Source organism: Ursus americanus, chromosome 24 (genome assembly GCF_024610735.1).
Source record: "Ursus americanus isolate L20-20 chromosome 24, mUrsAme1.1.p, whole genome shotgun sequence".
In the NCBI taxonomy this organism is placed as follows: Eukaryota; Metazoa; Chordata; class Mammalia; order Carnivora; family Ursidae; genus Ursus; species Ursus americanus.
In genome coordinates, this window is record NC_142150.1 from 30,895,771 (window position 1) to 30,914,099 (window position 18,329).

At 49.9% G+C, this 18,329-nt stretch overlaps 1 protein-coding gene across 1 annotated transcript in view; it reads right to left on the reverse strand.

Annotated features, from left to right (window-relative positions):
- Positions 1-18,329, reverse strand: part of LRP4 (LDL receptor related protein 4) — a 48,300-nt gene that overhangs the window by 11,212 nt on the left and 18,759 nt on the right. Inside the window, exons 12-34 of the mRNA XM_045786547.2 lie at positions 18,084-18,314; positions 16,864-17,020; positions 15,646-15,863; positions 15,309-15,485; positions 14,788-14,910; positions 12,970-13,178; positions 12,715-12,796; positions 12,059-12,164; positions 11,000-11,201; positions 9,518-9,707; positions 9,299-9,430; positions 8,223-8,363; positions 7,819-7,905; positions 7,541-7,712; positions 6,731-6,893; positions 6,384-6,609; positions 5,723-6,026; positions 4,100-4,318; positions 3,800-3,934; positions 2,830-2,938; positions 1,269-1,413; positions 884-997; positions 84-219 (exon numbers count right to left, since the gene is read on the reverse strand). Of these exons, the coding sequence (XP_045642503.2) occupies positions 84-219; positions 884-997; positions 1,269-1,413; positions 2,830-2,938; positions 3,800-3,934; positions 4,100-4,318; positions 5,723-6,026; positions 6,384-6,609; positions 6,731-6,893; positions 7,541-7,712; positions 7,819-7,905; positions 8,223-8,363; positions 9,299-9,430; positions 9,518-9,707; positions 11,000-11,201; positions 12,059-12,164; positions 12,715-12,796; positions 12,970-13,178; positions 14,788-14,910; positions 15,309-15,485; positions 15,646-15,863; positions 16,864-17,020; positions 18,084-18,314 (3,778 nt within the window). The remainder of the gene's footprint in view (positions 1-83; positions 220-883; positions 998-1,268; positions 1,414-2,829; positions 2,939-3,799; positions 3,935-4,099; positions 4,319-5,722; positions 6,027-6,383; positions 6,610-6,730; positions 6,894-7,540; positions 7,713-7,818; positions 7,906-8,222; positions 8,364-9,298; positions 9,431-9,517; positions 9,708-10,999; positions 11,202-12,058; positions 12,165-12,714; positions 12,797-12,969; positions 13,179-14,787; positions 14,911-15,308; positions 15,486-15,645; positions 15,864-16,863; positions 17,021-18,083; positions 18,315-18,329) is intronic.

Below are 18,329 nucleotides of genomic sequence, written 5' to 3' on the forward strand. Positions count from 1 at the left end.
CTGAGCGAAGACTGTGGTCTTCTGCTGGTGGGGGATGGTGATTTGAAAAAAGGAGTCCTGAATTCCACATTGAATATACTTACCTTCCTTCCACCTCCTCCAAAGATGTGCGGGTCCGGGTGGTAGAGGAACGCAAGGTGGTAGGTAGTGTGTTGGGTAGCACTGGGCTCCTTTCACTTAGGCTGGTAGCCCTGGGAGCTGGGGGCACCAGACCAGGTACTGGAGAGAAAAAGGACTGGAGTGAACCCCTGGAGCCCCAAATCTCTACATATGATCCAAGAGTAGTACCCTGGGACACTTTTTTTTTTTTAAGATTTTATTTTATTTTTGTTTGAGAAAGAGACCGAGAACATGAGCTAGGGGAGAGGGGTAGAGGGAGAGGAGGAATGAGAAGCAGACTCCCCACTGAGCAGGGGGCAAGACGTAGGGCTCGATCCCAGGACCCTGAGATCATGACCTGAGCCAAAGCCAAGTGCTTAACCAACTGAGCCACCCAGGTGCCCCAACCCTGGGACACTCGACAAAGCAATCTTATAACTGCCCTAATCCTAGGCACCCTCATTAGAGGCTCTTCATACTGTAAATAAAATAGATTTGGGCTCCAATATTAATAGCTCTGGATGGATGGCTGGTCCACAAAGGTCAGGAAAAGACAGTAATTCACAGGCCACAGCAGGGGTCAGGGAACCAAGATACCTGAATTCCATTCTAGAAAATGCCAGAAGCCAGGCAAACAAAGGTCTGTGCTACTCCAAAGCTCAAACTCATTGTTCCTAGCCACTTTGCTATAACACCCCCTGAGGGGGATACCACCCAGGACAGAGTTGAGGCCCTGTTGCTCTAAGGGCTCTCCTGTTCCAGGGGGCCGTTCAGTCCAACTCACCAAGGGAGCAGGGCCGGTCATCTGGCTCATCAGGACAGGCACACACAAAATCCGAGGCCCTGGCAAAGCAGAGGTGGGTGCAGCCTCCGTTGTTCACACCACACGCATTGGTCCCTAGAGGCAAAGCAGATGAATGTCTGGTTTGGGATAGAATCTGGTCTCCCAATTTGACACTTCTCAGAAAGGAGGAGCTCTAGGGCACCTCACTCCTAGGGGCTGTAGGGTTGAGGGGTATAACCACATGGGGCTGAAAAAGGTCTAGGAGCTTAAAATGGGAACCAAAAGGCTCTCCTGTGAGTCTAATTGTTTCGGTCATTAAGAGTCTTTGGGGAGACCAACCACCCCAAAGATGGTAAGGAAGCAGGCTCAGGACCCAGGGGCCCACCTGTCTGTCGCTGTGGAGAAACCACAATGATATCCATGAGCCCTTCCACATTCGCCAACACTGTCTCCTTGTTCCGGCCTGAGTACTTGTCGACACGCTGGATTGACTTGGTCTGCCAGTCTGTCCAGTAGATCCATCTGTCCTGCTACTCAACAGGAAAACCCAATAAAGAGTAAATATCATTCAACTCTACTGACCCCAGTAGAGTTTTTGTGCGTCAGCACGTGCACTCCCTCTGCTGAAATGCCCTCTTTGTCTCTTATCCAGCACGCCAACTTCTGTGCATCCCCATATGGCACTGTCCAGGTCATCTCCCCCAATCCGTACAGAATTTACTCCTCCATGCTGTTTGCGCCTTTTGCAAGTGAGTCTTGACACTCTATGGTCATTTGCTTACATGTCTGTCATGTAAGACTAAGTTCTTCAAGGACAAAAATGTATTTCATTTCTCTCTCAATTTCTAGCACTAACACCTAATCCTCAGTCAACTGACTGTGTGGCTCAATGAATAAATGTGTTCTTGTCCCTAGCAAATAGGAGGAACCTGGGGGCAAGGGGTCCTTCTAAGGTCCTGGCACTACTGGGCCCTTCACTTAGACCCCTGGCCCAAATCCTCTGGTTACATCTGGGGGAAGCTGCCTTCTAATGCAGTGATCCTGAGATTCTCAACCCGGGGTAGGGAAGGATGATTCAATATCATCCTGTAGTTTACATTTGGAGTACAGAGTAGGGGGAGCCTATCATTAAGTAGAGCCAAAATCTTATTGGCTGTTAGGATACGATGCATGATACAGATAAACGGAAATTTGTAAAAAAAAAAAAAAAAAAGAACAAAGATTTTTAAATGATTGAGAATCCCTGTTTTGGCCCCAGGCTGGGCAGATCTTCCTTTTTCCCCTCCCCGAATTATCGTACAGGGTTAGAACTCAAAAATGACAGCCGGTGAGAATTAAAATGATTAAAAATAACACGCACTTGAGCGCCAGATAGTGTGCTGACGCTTTGCGTACATTTCAGGAGCACACCAGTATTCAACTCACTTCTTTTACAGGTAAGTGAAGCTTACAGAAGTGCAGTATCTTGTCCAAAGTGGCGCTTGCTCAAGGCAGAGCTCGAACCCACGGAGCTGGCAGATCAGAGGCGCTCAATAAACACATAGCAACCGGCTGGCTGCCTCAAAACTCTGGCTCGGAGCCACTCCACCCTCCTGCCACTAAGCCAGCTGCCTGGGCTCAGACGTTGGAAACACAGTGTTAGAATCAACTAGGGAACCTGTTAAAATGCACATTCCTGGGCCCACCACTCATGAAGCAGAGCCTCTATCTCCCAGGGCCCAGGAACCTACCTTTGCGAGCCCCTCCCTCAAGTGCTAGAAGGTGGAGTGGTGGGACAGGACTAGCAGACACATGGTGGCCCCGCTTCAGTGCACAGGAAACACCCCTACAATGAGCTCTGTAGCATGCTTTTCCCGCAGCAACCAGGGTTGAGGCTGCTAACTTGGAATCCCAAGGAAACATTCCCCCATCAGGGAGGTTTAGTTACCTCTCTCCTGAGCCAGTACCTGAGTGAGAGCAAAGGGGTGGGAGACATGACTGACTAACGCCTGCCGTAGCTTCCCATTGAGGTCAGCGCTCTCAATCCGGTCCAGATGTGCATCTACCCAATAGATCCTGGGAAGGGGAAGAGAGAAGGTGGCTGCTCAAAACGCTTGCCAAGAAGCCCAGTCCTTTCCCCCAAGGAACTATCTGTCCTCCTCCTGAGCTGAACCAGCAGGGGCTGTGAGCCGTCAAAAAGCACCCTTGACGAGAGAGGTCACTGTGAGCCCCAGAGCTGAAGCGCAGAGGTTGGTGACTCAAGTGGGGGGCCAGAGCTGTCTGGGGTGGGGTAGAGAGCCTCGTGACCTCAGAGGAGCCACCCTCCAGGCTCATCTTCAGCAACCTGATCACCCTTGACTCCTTCCCAAGAATCAAAGCCCAACTTCTTATGAACACTCTTCAAGAAGAGATCTCAGTCTACAAGGACTTCACTGAGGTTAAAGGAAGAAGGCATTCCTCTTCTCCAGCCCGACTCTCCAAGTGACTTTGATTCCTTTCCCTTCTTCTGGGGGCAGAAAGGGAAGCTGACTGCCTCAAAGCCCCTTTCACCCTCTTCTCCCACCCTATCTAGCATTTTCGATCTAGACTAGGAGTTGCAAATTCCAATGAGTGAAGGGATCAGAAAAGTAGCAAATGCAAAAAATCAGCCTCCAACGGGTAGGGAGTCAAGGGACCTGTCGTTCAGCCAGCGGATGTGCTCTGCTAAAGACACTCAAATCAAAGACACGTAAATCACACAAACAAAATCCATCTAAGGATTGAGGGCTGGATTCAGCAACCCTTGATCTAAGAATACATCCCCTCATCCTTCTCACTGCTTTTTTCCTCCTCATCTACAAAGGAGCTTTCTACATTTTTGTTTTCACTGTCTGAATCTCAACCATCCTTTCCTCTGCCCACTCGATTTCCAGGAAGCTCCGGGGACAGGGTTCCCACCTGCGGGTGTCATAGTCCAGGGTAAGGCCATTGGGCCAACCCAAGTCTGTGTTGATGAGGACCTTCCGCTCTGAGCCGTCCAAGTTTGCTCGCTCAATCTTGGCAATGTGGCCCCAGTCTGTCCAGAAGAGGTACCTGAGATACAACACCGCCATCATCACCAAGGCACGGGAAGATGGCACCCGGAGGCTGAGAGAATACGGGGGACACGCTGACACCATTAGTACATAGGCATCTTCCAAGGGACTCTTCATCAGGCCCTTCTTCCCTGGGTCTCTCTTCTGCTGGCCATAAACTTACCCTTTCCGGGGGAAAACGGCAATGGCCCGAGGCTCATCCAGGCTGTTGTTGATCAGCACCTTGCGGCAGGAACCATCTAGCCTTGATGCTTCAATGGTATTTCGGCCCGTGTCTGTCCAGTACAGATTCCTGGCCACCCAGTCTACTGCCAGCCCATCGGTGGTCTTCAGCCCTCGCCCGATCACTGTCTCCATGTTGCTGCCATTCAGATCTGCTCTCCTGAGGGAATAGCCCAGGGTTGGATGACTGACCGACTGATCAGAGATAGACTGGACGCCACTTTTAAGTATATTTATTTAAGTAACTTCTACACCGGATGTGGGGCTCAAACTCATGACCCTGAAATCAAGAATCACGTGGTCCTCCAACTAAGCCAGCCAGTCACCCATAGACTGAAACCCCTTTAAACCATCTTCCTGGAATTAGATCCCTACAAGAGTGCCCCATAGGGACAGAGACCACATATCTATCAGTACATTCCTCAGCCTCTTGCACAGTAGGTACTCAAAATATTAGCAGAATTAATGTGCAAATTCTTGGGAGGACGGAGTGTTTCCTGCTCTAAGTAGGAGGTGTCTGGGCCCATGTCTTGCAGAAGACAGGTTAGTAATTCCCCATGTACTTTAGGGAAGAGATAAGGATTGCTAGGTGGTAATTATAAGAAAGTCAAAGTCATCAAAATCTACCTGTGTATTTTTACATTAGTCCACCGGGGAATTCAACCACAGGACGGGGGTATGTCACAAACACTTAGGGAACTTCTCTAAACTACATATTCCTACCTGTTCCCAGCATGAGATTCTTCTGTTTTTGTTTTTTGGTTGTTTTTTTTTTTTAAGATTTTATTTATTTTTGTGAGAGAGAGCAAGCGCACAAGCAAGGGGGAGGAGGAGAGCGAGAAGCAGGCTCCCTGCTGAGCTGGGAGCCTGATGTGGGACTCGATCTTAGGACCCCGGGATCATGACCTGAGCCGAAGGCAGACACTTAATCAACTGAGCCACCCAGGCTCAGCTCTGCAAACATGAGATTCTAACATGCCCTTCAGGGAGAACAAAGGGGCACGCCCCTTTCCTCTCACATGAGAATCTCTGCCATGGTAAACCTCTCAAAATAGTGGCAGGGCATCACATTCCTCAGCTACGATAGGACAAAAAAATGGAAAGAATAATAAAAAGTAAAGTAAAATAAAACAAAAATATTTTAAAAACAGCAAAACACAACCTTGTAAACAGTCACAAGCCTTGGCATTTGGCCAGGGCTCCTGTATTATAATACAGATACACAGTTTAGCTACATGGCCTACTCACCAATGAGTCTTAGGGGATGCTTGGAGCTCTCACAGGGCCCAATAGTGGGGCAAAGGCTCCGGGTCCCCAACCTGACTATCTGTTTGTTTGTTTTACATACTGGGCTTCTATTAATCTAGAAATAAACAATAACAACAAAAGAAAACCCAAACCTGAACTCTATTGTAAGCGACAAGCAAGTAAGTCAGGATCAGAACTCACTATCCAAACTACCAAATCACTCAGTCTATTTAGAGATCAACACGGACCATAACCTCACCCCATCAGGGATGGGACACAGGTCTGCATTCTCCGGGGATTTCAGGGATGTTCATACCTGATAACATCCAGGAACACATCTGTGTAATAGACCTTCCCGTCCACACTGTCATAGTCCAGGGAGATGACATTGTTTAGCTCGGGAACAGGGATGTGCACATCTGTGTGGTCGCTGGTGTCCAGCGAGATACGCCGGATGGAGCCTCGGCTGGAGAAGAGCAGGTAGGTCTCGGGAGAGGGATCACAGGTCTTCCCATCTCGCTTCAGCTGGATGCCAGTGGGGCAGGCGCAGGAGAAGCCCGAGGGCCGAGGCAAGCAGAGGTGGGAGCAGCCACCATTTCTGGAGCCACACTTGTTAAAACCTGGCGAGGAGAGACGCATGAGCTTTGACACCCAGCCTGGATTCTTGTGGGAATCTTACAAAGGCCCTAGTTTCTTGTGCCTGGTTCTCTGCTGTTCTAAGTGACAGAATCTGGTACCTGGCAGGGATGAGGAAGGAGCAGGTGTGTCTCCCTTCAGGAGGTCTTTTGAAGGGGACAGCATCGTGTGGTTGGAGTCCCAGCCATGCCCAGATGGAGCACAGCCTGATCCAGGAAGGGGGCTTAGGGAGGTCCTTGTCTCTGAGACTGTAAAAGAATCTCTGTGCTCCGGACGTATCCCTGACACTGAGCTACCCCCAGAAAGCCATCTCTGGCTCACAGCCTGAGGGGTCCTCTCACCCAGGGGTTGTGCCCGGTCCACGGCCTGGATGTCCATGAGGCCCGGCAGGTTGGACCTCACCAGGATGACATTGCTGCCAGTCCCCTTGTCGGCACGGTGAATGCTCCGGGTCTGCCAGTCAGTCCAGTAGATATAGGAGTCAAGCAGGGTGAGGCCATAGGGGTGCTGCACGGGGGACACCAGCGTGTGCCGGCTGGCACCATTCAGGTCGGCAGCCTCAATTCGCTGTGGAGGAAGGAGAGGGTGGGGGATGGCTATGAGTAGACGAGGAGCCCTGAGTAGAGCTCCTGAACAGTCCCCCTCATCTTCCCAGGCTTCCGGGAAGCAACAGGAGCAGGACCCTCACCTCAGTGTGGGCATCGGCCCAGAGCAGTTGGGAGCTGGCCTTGTCCACAGTCAGCCCATTGGGCCATCCTAAGTTGTTGCTGATGAGCACGGTCCGGTCCGAACCATCCATTCCAGACCGCTCAAGCTTGGCGTTCTCCCCCCAGTCTGTCCAGTACATGAACCTGAGCCAGGAAAAATACCCGCTGCTATGTCCGTCCATAGCTCCTATATACTGGAAGTACTGACCATAGGCCAAACGCTGTGAAAAGCATCTCAGGCAAAAAGTGGAGTTGTTGTTTATGGGTCTAGAGTTTCGGATTTGCAAGACGAAAAGGTTCTGAAGATCTGTTTCACCATCATATGAATAGACTTTACTGAGCTGTATACTTAAAAAATGGTTCAGATGGCAAATTTTACGTGGGTTTTTACCACATTTTTTTTTTTAAAAGAATTTTCCACGGATTCTCTCACTTAATCCTCATAAGAGCATGAGGTATACATTTTCACCGTCACCTCCACTTACTGGTGAGGAAGCCGAGGATCGGAGGTTAAAAATGGGACCCAAAGTGACAGACACAGCTAATAAATGGTAAAGAATGTCAAATCCTGGATTTCTGACTCCAAGGCTGGTGCCCTTTACCGGTACATTGTCCTACCCGCCCCCCACCCCCTGAGAGAAGTCAGAAGGGGCCGGACAGCCCCGGCGAGGTCAGTGTCCGCGTTCCTGTGAGGCATGCTTGTGCTTCGTTGTTCTCTTCCACACCCCCACCCCGGAGCCCCAGCTGAGCTGGCCCACCACACCGCCCAGAGCCACAGAGCCGGCTCTCACCCCATCTCATGGTACAGCACAATGGCCCGCGGGCTGTCAAGGTTCTGCCACACCAACACTTTCCTCATGGACCCGTCCAAGTTGCCCACTTCAATCCGGTTGGTTCCCGTGTCCGTCCAGTACACTTTCCGGCCAATGGCATCGACCGCGAGCCCATCTGTGGTTTGCAGCCCTGCAGGAAGTCAAGAGCGCACACTGGCCCCTGCCTTAAAACAGATGGGATGTTTCCCCAGCTCTGTAGCCAGACAGGGGGTCCCTGGGCTGGGAGCAAGGCCCACCTGTGGTGATGATGTCCTCATGCTGCGAGCCATCCAGATTGGCACGGCTGATGCTGTGCAGTGTACTGTCTGACCAGTACACCTTTCCTGGAAAGGGAAGGCTTGGCTCAGACTCGACCCTCGCCTCTCCCATAGGAACACCTATAGCTGACTCATGCCCTGAGACGCCAGGGCAGGTCAGCGAGCCCTCTACCCCTGAGCAGAGGCAATCAAGGGAGATACAGAAATATCATAACAGGAAGTTCTAGGCAGAGATGGAAGCAAGACCCCAAATCATGCCCTCATTACCCAGAGACGGGGGCAGGGCTGTGCCCCAGGGAGCCCCAGGCTCTAAGCAGGAAGCAAAGTGGTGGGAGAGGAAGAACAGCAGTTGCAGTAGGTCGGGGACAGAGGGCCACACGGACCTTCCTGGGGATCTACTCCAATGGCAATGGTGTTCTTCATAGTAATGTTGATAGGTACCACCACGTCGGCAAAATAGGGGATGTCCAAGGAGACCATGCGTATGTCTATTCTCCTGGCGAAGATGAGGAAACTGTTCATGCCTGCCCAGGTGGGGACGAAAGGAAAGAGGCCAGTCACCCTAGCGTAGCCAGTAAGAGGATCTGGAGTGAGGCAAATGGGAGTGCACGCCCTGTCTCTGTTAGTTTCTACTGGCTCCTCGACAAGTTCTTTAAATTGTTCAAACCTCAGCTTCAACATCTGTAGAATGGGAGCTAATAGCAGGGTCCCCCATAGGATTAGAAGAGATCATGTACCGAAAGCACTTAGCACTGGGCCTGACACACAGCCATAAATGAGAGCTCTTTGTCAATATTATAGATGTGACTCACTTTGAAGGAACTTTTACCGTGAGGTTTAAAAAAGTGAAGGAGGGCTTTCCCGACAACTGGGGAGGGCCCATTCACAGATCCTTTCTCACTCAAATTTCCAAGGAAGTTAGGGTTCAAATGCGGCCTGCCACGTAGCATCCCCTAGGGAAAAACATCAACTTCTAATATCTGGGCAGCCAGACCCTGCTTCTGGGACCCTCCAATTGAGGTTGTCACATACGTTGTACACTCACAAAGTGCCACTTCCAAGGGAGGTACCATGATACTGGAGAGATCATATGATTTCATATTTATTATACCAGCTTTGGGCAGATAGAACTAAAGTGACTTGTTCTAACCGAATCAGTGTATTATGACAATTTTCCAACAATGAAAGCAAAGCATCTGAGAAAAGAGCATCTTCTTCTAATATGCATAGAGATCCCATAAGAACCAGTTAGACTCTGCCTATGATCCCATCTACTTGGTCCCTTGGGCCTCTTCCTGGACTTCTCCTTTTCTCTAAAACTTCTTGGTCTCCCCCATGCCTCTCAGAGTACCAGGACCCACTGTTTCTCAGCCCACCCTGGAGTCCACCTACAGGGAAGGAAGAGAGCCCCTGGCCCTCCTGGACAGGTGCTATCCGGCTGTGTGATGTTCCAACTTACCTGGTGAGCAGGTCTTGCCATCAGGCATCAGGTTGATGCCCGTGGGGCAGGTACAGCTAAAGCCACTTGGATTTGGGGACCGAAGACATAGATGGCTGCAGCCTCCGTTCTCTCTAGCGCATGGTGTGGATACTGGGTAGGGAGGAGGAGGGGGTCAATGGGGAGGTCTATGGCAAAGGAAAGCCGAGGAGAAGCCACGGCGGGCTGAGGGCTGCTCACCTGGGGGCCGCCGGCGGTGGAAGACGTGGATGTCCATAAGGTTCTCCAAGTTCTCCTGCAGGGTCTCCCGGTCTAGCCCCGTGAGTCGGTCAGCGCTCTGTATGCTCTTGGTCTGCCAGTCAGTCCAGTAGATGCGCTCTCCATACAGGGTCAGCCCAAAGGGGTGGGGGAGCTGGCTTCCAATCAGCACCTGCCAGGGGCCCCGGCACTCGTGTCATCCCCCAGCAAGGCTCGACAGTACAGAGCAATGGTCAAGATAGGGCCACCTCCCCATGGGAAGTCAGGATCCAGCTTCTCCACTACCCCTTGCTGTGCAACCTTGAGCAAGAGCTGGTTATAAAGTCTCTCTGAGCTTTGGTCTGCCAGTCTGGGATATGACCGTGATGGTGCCTGGCTCCAAGGGTTGTGTGATGATAGTAAAAGATGATGTATGATTTACGTAACCTCAGAGTATCTCTGTGCAAATTATCTATTAATTACAAAAGGAAAAACAGCAACTTCACAGTGGACACCACCTTAACCACACCAAGTTAATATCACTGTAAAAGGACAAGCTGACATCAACCCTGCTGATGAGACACACTGGCAGGACATGACTTTATTTAACGTAGTACTCCTGCCCCAAACACATCATCTGAATCTAAGGAAACAGCGGACAGATTGAGGGATGTTCTACAAAATAACTGGTGTTTAATTTTTTAAAATATAAAGGTCAAGAAAGACATAGAAAGGACTTATTTCCTTGACTGGATGGGTTAAATAATTATGAGAAAGTATTCCAGATTAGAGGTTAAAGAGACATGATTACTAAACACAATTGTGATCTGGGATGGGACCCTGGCCTAAGAAAGAAAAAAGGGGCAAAAAAAAGCTGTAAACGACCTTATTGGGGCAACTGGTGGTGAGACTGAATATGGACTGTTAATTAGACAGTAATGTATTGATATGAAATTTCTTGACTTCGATCATTGCACTGTGGTTACTGAAGTCAATGTTCTCGTTCTTAGGAAATCAAAACATTTTGGGGTCAAGGGCAGGATGTTTCCAATTTAATCTCAGGTGGTTCAGAAAAATAATGCGTGTGTGTGTGTGTATGTGCACATGTGTGTAGATAGAAAGAGAATGGTACACCAATTTGACAATTTTCACAACTTTTCTGCAGGTTTGAAATTATACGAATAAATGAGCAAAAACAAAGCGATCACAGGTCCAGTAGGCAATTGGTGATTAGATAGTGTCAGTTGTGACGGTTAGTAGGAAGGGCTGTGCACCGCAATCTACACAAATCCCTAGCTTCCCTTCATCATCAGGCAACGATCCCCCGTCTACCCTCCTTGGCTCTGGAGGGCAGCCACAGCCTCAAAGGAACAGCACACACCTCATGCTGGTCCCAGCACGCCTGAGTCCTCCTAGCTGCCGGCCAGGGACTGGTGCCTCGGAGGCCGTGAGAGTTGCGGGAGGATGCTTTAGCACCACCCTTACCTTCCTCTTGCTGCCGTCCAGACAAGCAAATTCAATCGTCTTCATGCCAGCATCTGCCCAGTAAAGCCGCTGGGACCCATAGTCAATGGCTAATCCATTAGGCCAGGTCAGATTGGAGGAGATGATGACCTGGCGGCCGGAGGCATCCATGCCAGCTCGTTCAATCTTGGGACTTGCACCCCAGTCCGTCCAATACATGTACCTGGGCATAGGCAAGGAAGGTCTTACAAGCCTTCTAGTGAACACCCTGTGGGGACTCGGGGTGCCCAGGGTGTCAGCTGCTTGCACTAGTTGCCTCAGCCTCCTGCCTCAGCTCCCAGCCCCATCCTGGGCTCAAAGCTGTCTCCAAAGGTCTCATATATCCTATCACTATTCAAAGGTTCCCCAGGGTTTTAATGAAGGCAGAGCACAATGGCTCAAGGAGTGTTTGGCAAATAAGGCCTATATGGGGATAAACAAAGAGGGGAAGAATGAGGTGCAAGAAATGTTTCCTTGACTGGATGGGTTAAGTAATTATGGTATACAAATTTCATGGAATTCTGCACAACCATGAAGAAGAACAAGATAGCTCTATATTATCGAGTGGAAAGATATCCAGGCTATATAATTAAGTGGAAAAAAAAAAAGCAAGTTACAAAACAGTATGCCATTATGGTAGAACCAAAACCACCATCACCACCACCAAATATATATATGTATGTAAAAGAAAATCTGGGAAAATACCCTCAACTGTTAACTGTTAGCAATGGTTATTGTTGGAGAGTGAGACTATAGGGAGTCATCACTTACTACGGATTTATTAACCTATTGGTTGGTTGGTTGGTTGGTTGATTTACAAGGAGCTCTTTTGTTAGTAGACAAAAAAAAAAAAAAGATGAAAAAATTTAAAAGGCTTCCTTGTCCACTGGGGAGACAGAGTGCCCTCTGTGGTTTCTGTAGCTGCCCTTGCTGCCCTGGTGTGCCCATAAGATCTGGCCGCCCTCTCTAACCTCCAGACTCCCCTCTAGAGCTCAGGACTGTGGGATAGGTGGAGCTTGTCCCAAAGGAACAGGTGCTCACCCGCCCATGGGTTCCACCACGATGTCCCGGGGACGATCAAGGTTCTCCCAGATGAGCACAGTCCTCATGCTGCCATCTGTGTTGGCCACCTCAATCCGGTCTGTGCCTACCAAGAAGTAAGGGGAAAAGATATCAACTCTATTCTTGGTTCTTCGCTCTACTACCTTCCATGCCCAGCACAGAGCCTGGGATGTAACAGATGATCAAGAACTATTTTATAATAGATGTGCAACCAATACTGAGTGAACTGAATTTGGAGAAGATGCTACTGCAGGTCCAAGGACCACGCTTTGAGTAGCTCTGGTATAAGGCATTCCTCTTGCCTCCCAGACTCACCTGGCTCATAGAAAATGCCTGTTTCATTAAGACAGTGATGGAAGGAAAACCACAGGGCATAGTTTCCTTCTCTGAAATGCTTCAAAACATTCTGGAACACCAGCAACACAGCAGCAGTAGCTGCCATTTGATTGGCACATGCCAAACCCTTAGATAGGAGCACCTAGCCTCAGCTTGACAGCAGCCCCACCACTTCTGACCTACCAAGAGCTAAGGCCGAGACAAGTGGTCTAGGAGGGGCACCAGGTCCCTTCTATCTGAGGCTAGAATTTTAATAAGAAGAAGCCCACAGTGCCAGGCCATGGCTGTCCCGTACATACCTGCATCTGTCCAGTATAGCTTGTTGGTGACCCAGTCAATGGCTAGGCCTGCTGGACTCTCCAAACTGGTATCCACTACCACCTAGACAGAAAGCAAAGCTGTTATCACCGACTGGACTTGTACCTAGCTCTGGGGCCCAAGTGTACCACTTCCCAAGGTTGGCACAGGTATGGGAAGCCGTGACCCAGGAGAGGGTGGATTCCGCCCCTGAGTCTCTGCCTTCCCCGAGGGCCTGGGCCCTCGATGGGCCCTACCTCCTGTCCTGTTCCATCCCACTTGGCCCTGCTGATGGTGTCAGTGCTGACATCTGTCCAGTACACGTGGTCATCCCGCGAGTCCCAGTCAAGGGCCACAGCACTGCGCACGTCAGCCAGTGGGATGACATCGTCGGACAGGTCCTCTGTGTCGAAGCTGATCCGACGGATGTCCATCCTTCGGGCAAAAAGCAGGAACTTGTCAAGACCTGATCAAAGGCCGAAAGGGGTCTTCTTTTAATGCTCTAAATCCAATCACAGTGACAGACACAGACGCTCACCTGTGTGACATCTGGTTCAATCACACTTTGTCCCCTTTGGATCTGGTGCCCTTTGTCCCCTACTCTTCACACCTCAGGCCCCCTGTGAGCACTGGGCGCCTGTGCTGACAGACTCAGACTTTAGGGTCAATGGACTAGGAAACAGACTCTCCTGGGGGGCCAGAAGTGCATCCTGTTTAAGCATCTGTCAGCTTCACCTCCTTTGCTCTCCTTTTTGCTCAGCCCCTTTGGCTGCACTGGCTGGCTGGCCATCCACCCCACCCGGCCCTGCTCCCTTCCGTGCCTGCTTCAGGGCTGAGGCTCCGCTCCGCCCCCTACATGCCCTTCTCCTCACAAAGTCAGCCAACAATGACTACTGAGCACTTACTCCTTGCGAGGCCCTGAGCCCAGTGCTCTTCTTGCCTTATTGCCTTTACTCTCAAAGCAACTCTTTGTGATTCACGTCATTCTTGTTCTCATTTCCCAGCTTAGCAACCACGAGGCTGACTGCAGGTCAAGGAGCTTGCCCAGCTTCGCCCAGCTACAAAGCACCAGAGCTGGGACTTGAACTCAGCTCTGGCTCCAGAGAAGGAGCTCTGGCCACCCCCATGGTCTATCTGAATATTTCTCAGTATGCATTGAGAAGGCACTTCCTGCCTTACTTCATCAAGTGTCTTCTTTTAAGCTTTGGGGAGGTCCTGGGGAAACCTCTTGTACCTCACTGAGGCAAGAGGGACAAAGCTGGGCACTTACAAGAATGCAAGGAAGGTATGTTCTCAATCGAGGTGTGTTAAACGAATAGCCTCTGTTCGTCCAAATAGTTTGCCTAATATCACTCTCTAGAAAGGACCCAGATCCCAAGAGAAATTTGGTTTTAACAAGGGACAAGAGGGTCAGCGAGTACACAGCAGTAAGTAAGAGCAGCTGCTGATGTGTGAGGAATTACCCCTAGTCCCTTGCTGGTCACGTCATACTCCTGGATCACCCTTCTCTGGACTATTCTTAGGAAAAGTCACCTGCAACTCTGAGCTATACAGGGCTACCCTCTCAAGGCAATGACCCTGCAGAAGCTCAAAGGAAGCCAAAACAGCAGTTCAGGGAGCGACCAGGGAACCCCATTATCTCCCACTCGTTAGACATGTATTTATCCAGGGTCTACACATACAGAGCATCACCAGAGGTCCTAATCTTGGCTCTCTGGCTTAGGGGCTGAAAGGAAGTCATTAACAGGGTGAAGCTAAAGGTAAAGAGATAGAAACCCCTGCTTTGTAGAAGGGCCTGGAACCCTCTCACTGCCTATGGATAAAGCATCCTACCTGGTGAAATGATCCACCAGCCTGGTTGCAGGAATTAATACTCAACCGGGCGGTCTCACTGAGCCTCCGGCCTCAGCTTTGATAAGGGAGCCATCAGCCTCTTAAGTTCTTCCTCTCCAGGGGCTATCTGAGGAGCCTGGCTCTTCCCCATGACAGGCAACCCCCTGAATTCCTATCTCCTGTTGCTTCTGCCCACCTTCACAAGGCACATCCCCTGAGGCAGGTGCCCCAGACCCACTTACTCTGGGCACAGGCGTGGCTGCTGATCTTGCGGAAGCCGGTGGGGCAGGCGCAGGTGTAGTTCTGGCCACTGGGCAGACACAGGTGGGTGCAGCCTCCATTGTTGTCCCCACAGCGGTTCTTCCCTGTTCAAAGAGCCCAGAGCAAAAGGGTCAGGAAAGACCAAAGCTTGGCAGAGTCCACCCCAAGGCAAGTGAGTAGGGGGTTAGTAGGGGTTTAGCCAGGGTATGAGCTCCCTGGAAGGAGGAACTATGTCTCATTATTTTTGGTATCTGCCCCAGCCGTGAACACAGTGAATCCCTGACAGAAGAGACAGTCTATAAATGTTTGCATGAATCAAACGGGGACAGTGAAGCCGATTTTCTTGAGTCTCGGCGTTGTACCCTAAATGTCCAGCAGAGGGAGAAATTGGCCTGTATCAGTGCCAACCGCAAATTTCCCTGCCAGAAACAATGCCAGCTGTGACAGGTGCAGGAAAGGGTCTCAGAGGCACTGGAGGTCTACCAGGTGCGTCGTTTCTTACCTGCAGGCTGGCGCTGGGGGTGCAGGGTGTGGATGTCCATGGGGAAATGGAGTTTGTTGCGAATGATCTCCTGGTTCTTGCCAGTGAATTTGTTAGCACTATTGATGCTCTTGGTATGCCAATCTGTCCAGTACAGGCTGTCTTCAAACACGGTGATGGCAAAGGGATGCGGGAGGCCTGGGGAAAGTCCAGAAGGACCTCAGTCCAGACAAAGCCTGCCACGGGCTCCGGGCCCAGTCCTGGCAACTGCACAGATCTCACCCTTTGCCAAGGCTCCTGGGGGCTGGGACTGAGGACGAAGGATGAGAGATGAAGGAGAACGGAGAAAGGGCCTCACCCTGGCTAATGACAGCCTTGCGGTGACTCCCATCCAGATTGGCCCTCTCGATGACATGGTGCTTAGCATCCACCCAGTACATACGATGCCCAGCATAGTCGATGGTGAGGCCATTGGGCCAGAAGAGATGAGTATCGGCAATGATGCGGCGTCCAGAGCCATCCATGCTGGAGGCCTCAATGCGGGGGGTGTTGCCCCAGTCTGTCCAGTAAATGGTACTAGGAAGAGACAAAAGGAAATTGAGAAACAGGCAGCAGAAGGCAGGTAGTAACAGGAATAATAATCAGACCGGGGCCCTTTATCCATTTGACCCGGGGAACTCCAACTAGTAGGAGACACATTCTGTGTGTAGCCCCCAGAGTGTTTTCTAAATGTCTGAATTTAAATGTCTCTAGCTGGGCATTTATTCATTTAACAATTTTTTTTTTAATAGTTCCTACAGGGCTGTCTCTTAGGGATTAGGAGTATAACAGTGAACAGAGCAGACAAAAATCCCAACCCTTGTAGGAAACTTTTTTTCTAATAACAAAAGTTATTAATTTTTATTAATTGGCTCAACACTATAACTAATAATAAAAATACTAAGTGCCTGCAATGATCTAATGTGTATTATGTCATTTAAAATGCATCTCGTTTTGGGTGGGTAAATGGGTGAAGGGGGTCAAAAGGTACAAACTTCTAGTTATATAATGAGTAAGTCATGGGGATGTAACATAGGGCATAGTGACTATGGTTAATCACACTGTACTGTATTATTTGAAAGTTGCTAAGAGAGTAGATCTTAAAAGTTCTCATCACAAGAAAAAATTGTTGTGACTGTTGTATGCTGACGGATGTTGATGAGATTGCAGTGATCATTTTGCAATATATACAAATATTGAATCATTATGCTGTACATCTGAAACTAATATAAGGTTATATATGTCAATTATACCTCCATTTTAAAAAACGAGTCTCTTTTAATCTTCACACGGCGAGGAGGTAGGTATGCTTTTTTTTATCACCAATTATAAGTGAGTGAGTGGAGATATAGACTGACCCAAGGTCATAGAGCCATTTACTGCATTTACTCAAATCCAAGCGTGTCTGGGAGCAGAGCCCATGCTGTTAATGCCACACTGCGAAGAGGCCCTCCAAGAAGATCTGGCCCAGGTGGCCTGGGAACTGTCCCTAGAGGTTGCAAGAGGGATTTGGGAGCTTGAGACACAGCTCACTCACCCCTCCATGGGGTGCAGGGCAATAGCCCGGGGCTTCTCAAGGTTTTGCCATAGCAACACCTTCCGATGGGCCCCGTCCAGGTTGGCCACCTCAATCCTTGATGTCCCCGAGTCGGTCCAATAGAGTTTGTCATGCACCCAATCCACAGCCAGGCCCCCTGATGGAAAGAGGCAGCAGGAAAGTGTCAGGGATTCAGCCATGGCTCCTCTGTGCCAATGTAACAAGAGCAACATCTTTTCACGAAGGTTTAGGGTCAGGCGCTGTTCGAACCATGTTACGTATACTAACTCACTTGATCGTCACAACAACTCTGGGGGCTAGATACTAGAATCCCCGCGAAGGGGGCGCCTGGGTGGCACAGCGGTTAAACGTCTGCCTTCAGCTCAGGGCGTGATCCCGGCGTTGTGGGATCGAGCCCCACATCAGGCTCTTCCACTATGAGCCTGCTTCTTCCTCTCCCACTCCCCCTGCTTGTGTTCCCTCTCTCGCTGGCTGTCTCTATCTCTGTCGAATAAATAAATAAAATCTTTAAAAAAAAAAAAAAAAAAAGAATCCCCGCGAAGATGAAGAAATTGAGGTACAGAGAAGTCAAGGAGCTGTCCAAGGTCAAGCACTTCCTCTTCTCAGCCAACCATATTCTACTTCCTGAATCCTGGCTCCCTGACCCACGCCCAGGGTCCCCCGCCGCACTGGCTCAAGGGTTTGCAAACTGTGGCTCAGAGTTTTGTAGAGGTACTTCAGAAGTTCCATAAGCATATGAGTCAAATGTGCTTGATACCAAATTCTAACCCACTTCACTGGCTTGTAGAATGGCCTGAGATTGACAGAGTAAGCTCTTGGGTTTTTTTTATCTGTAAACATTTGGATGTATGTATCTGGGTCGAGGAGAATATCCTTAATACTAACCAATCAAAACAAAATTCTGAACTGAACCAAATGCTAAGACTTTGAGCGAGTTGTAACTGCTGTCCATAAATCTCTGATTTCAAATGATTACATTCGTCAAAACAACTCATTGCTATTGAGCCCGCCTAACGAGCAAATGTCATAAACCTGAACCCATAAAATTCATATTTTCTCTGCTAGAATTCTATCCGAGATTTCACTGGAAGAAAAAGATGTTCTGCTGCCCAAGGTTTACAAGCCACTATCCTGTTCCTTCCACCGCTGCTTTGCACACGGTGTGGCCCAGCCCTTCCCCCTAGGGCCTCATTCCCTACCTGGGCTCTCGAGCCCTGTGGACACCACCTCCTCCACATTGCTGCCATTGAGGTTGGCACGGAGGATGCGGTCCAGGGTAACGTCTGACCAGAAGACGAGCTCGCGCCGGTGGTGGAAATCCAGGGCAATGGCGTTCTCCAGGTTGTTGAGCAGCAACGTGTACTCGGAGCGGTGCGGCAGCACCTGCCGGATGTCGATGCGATTGGCGAACAGTAGCACAGGCTCCGGCCCTGGGACGTGGCATA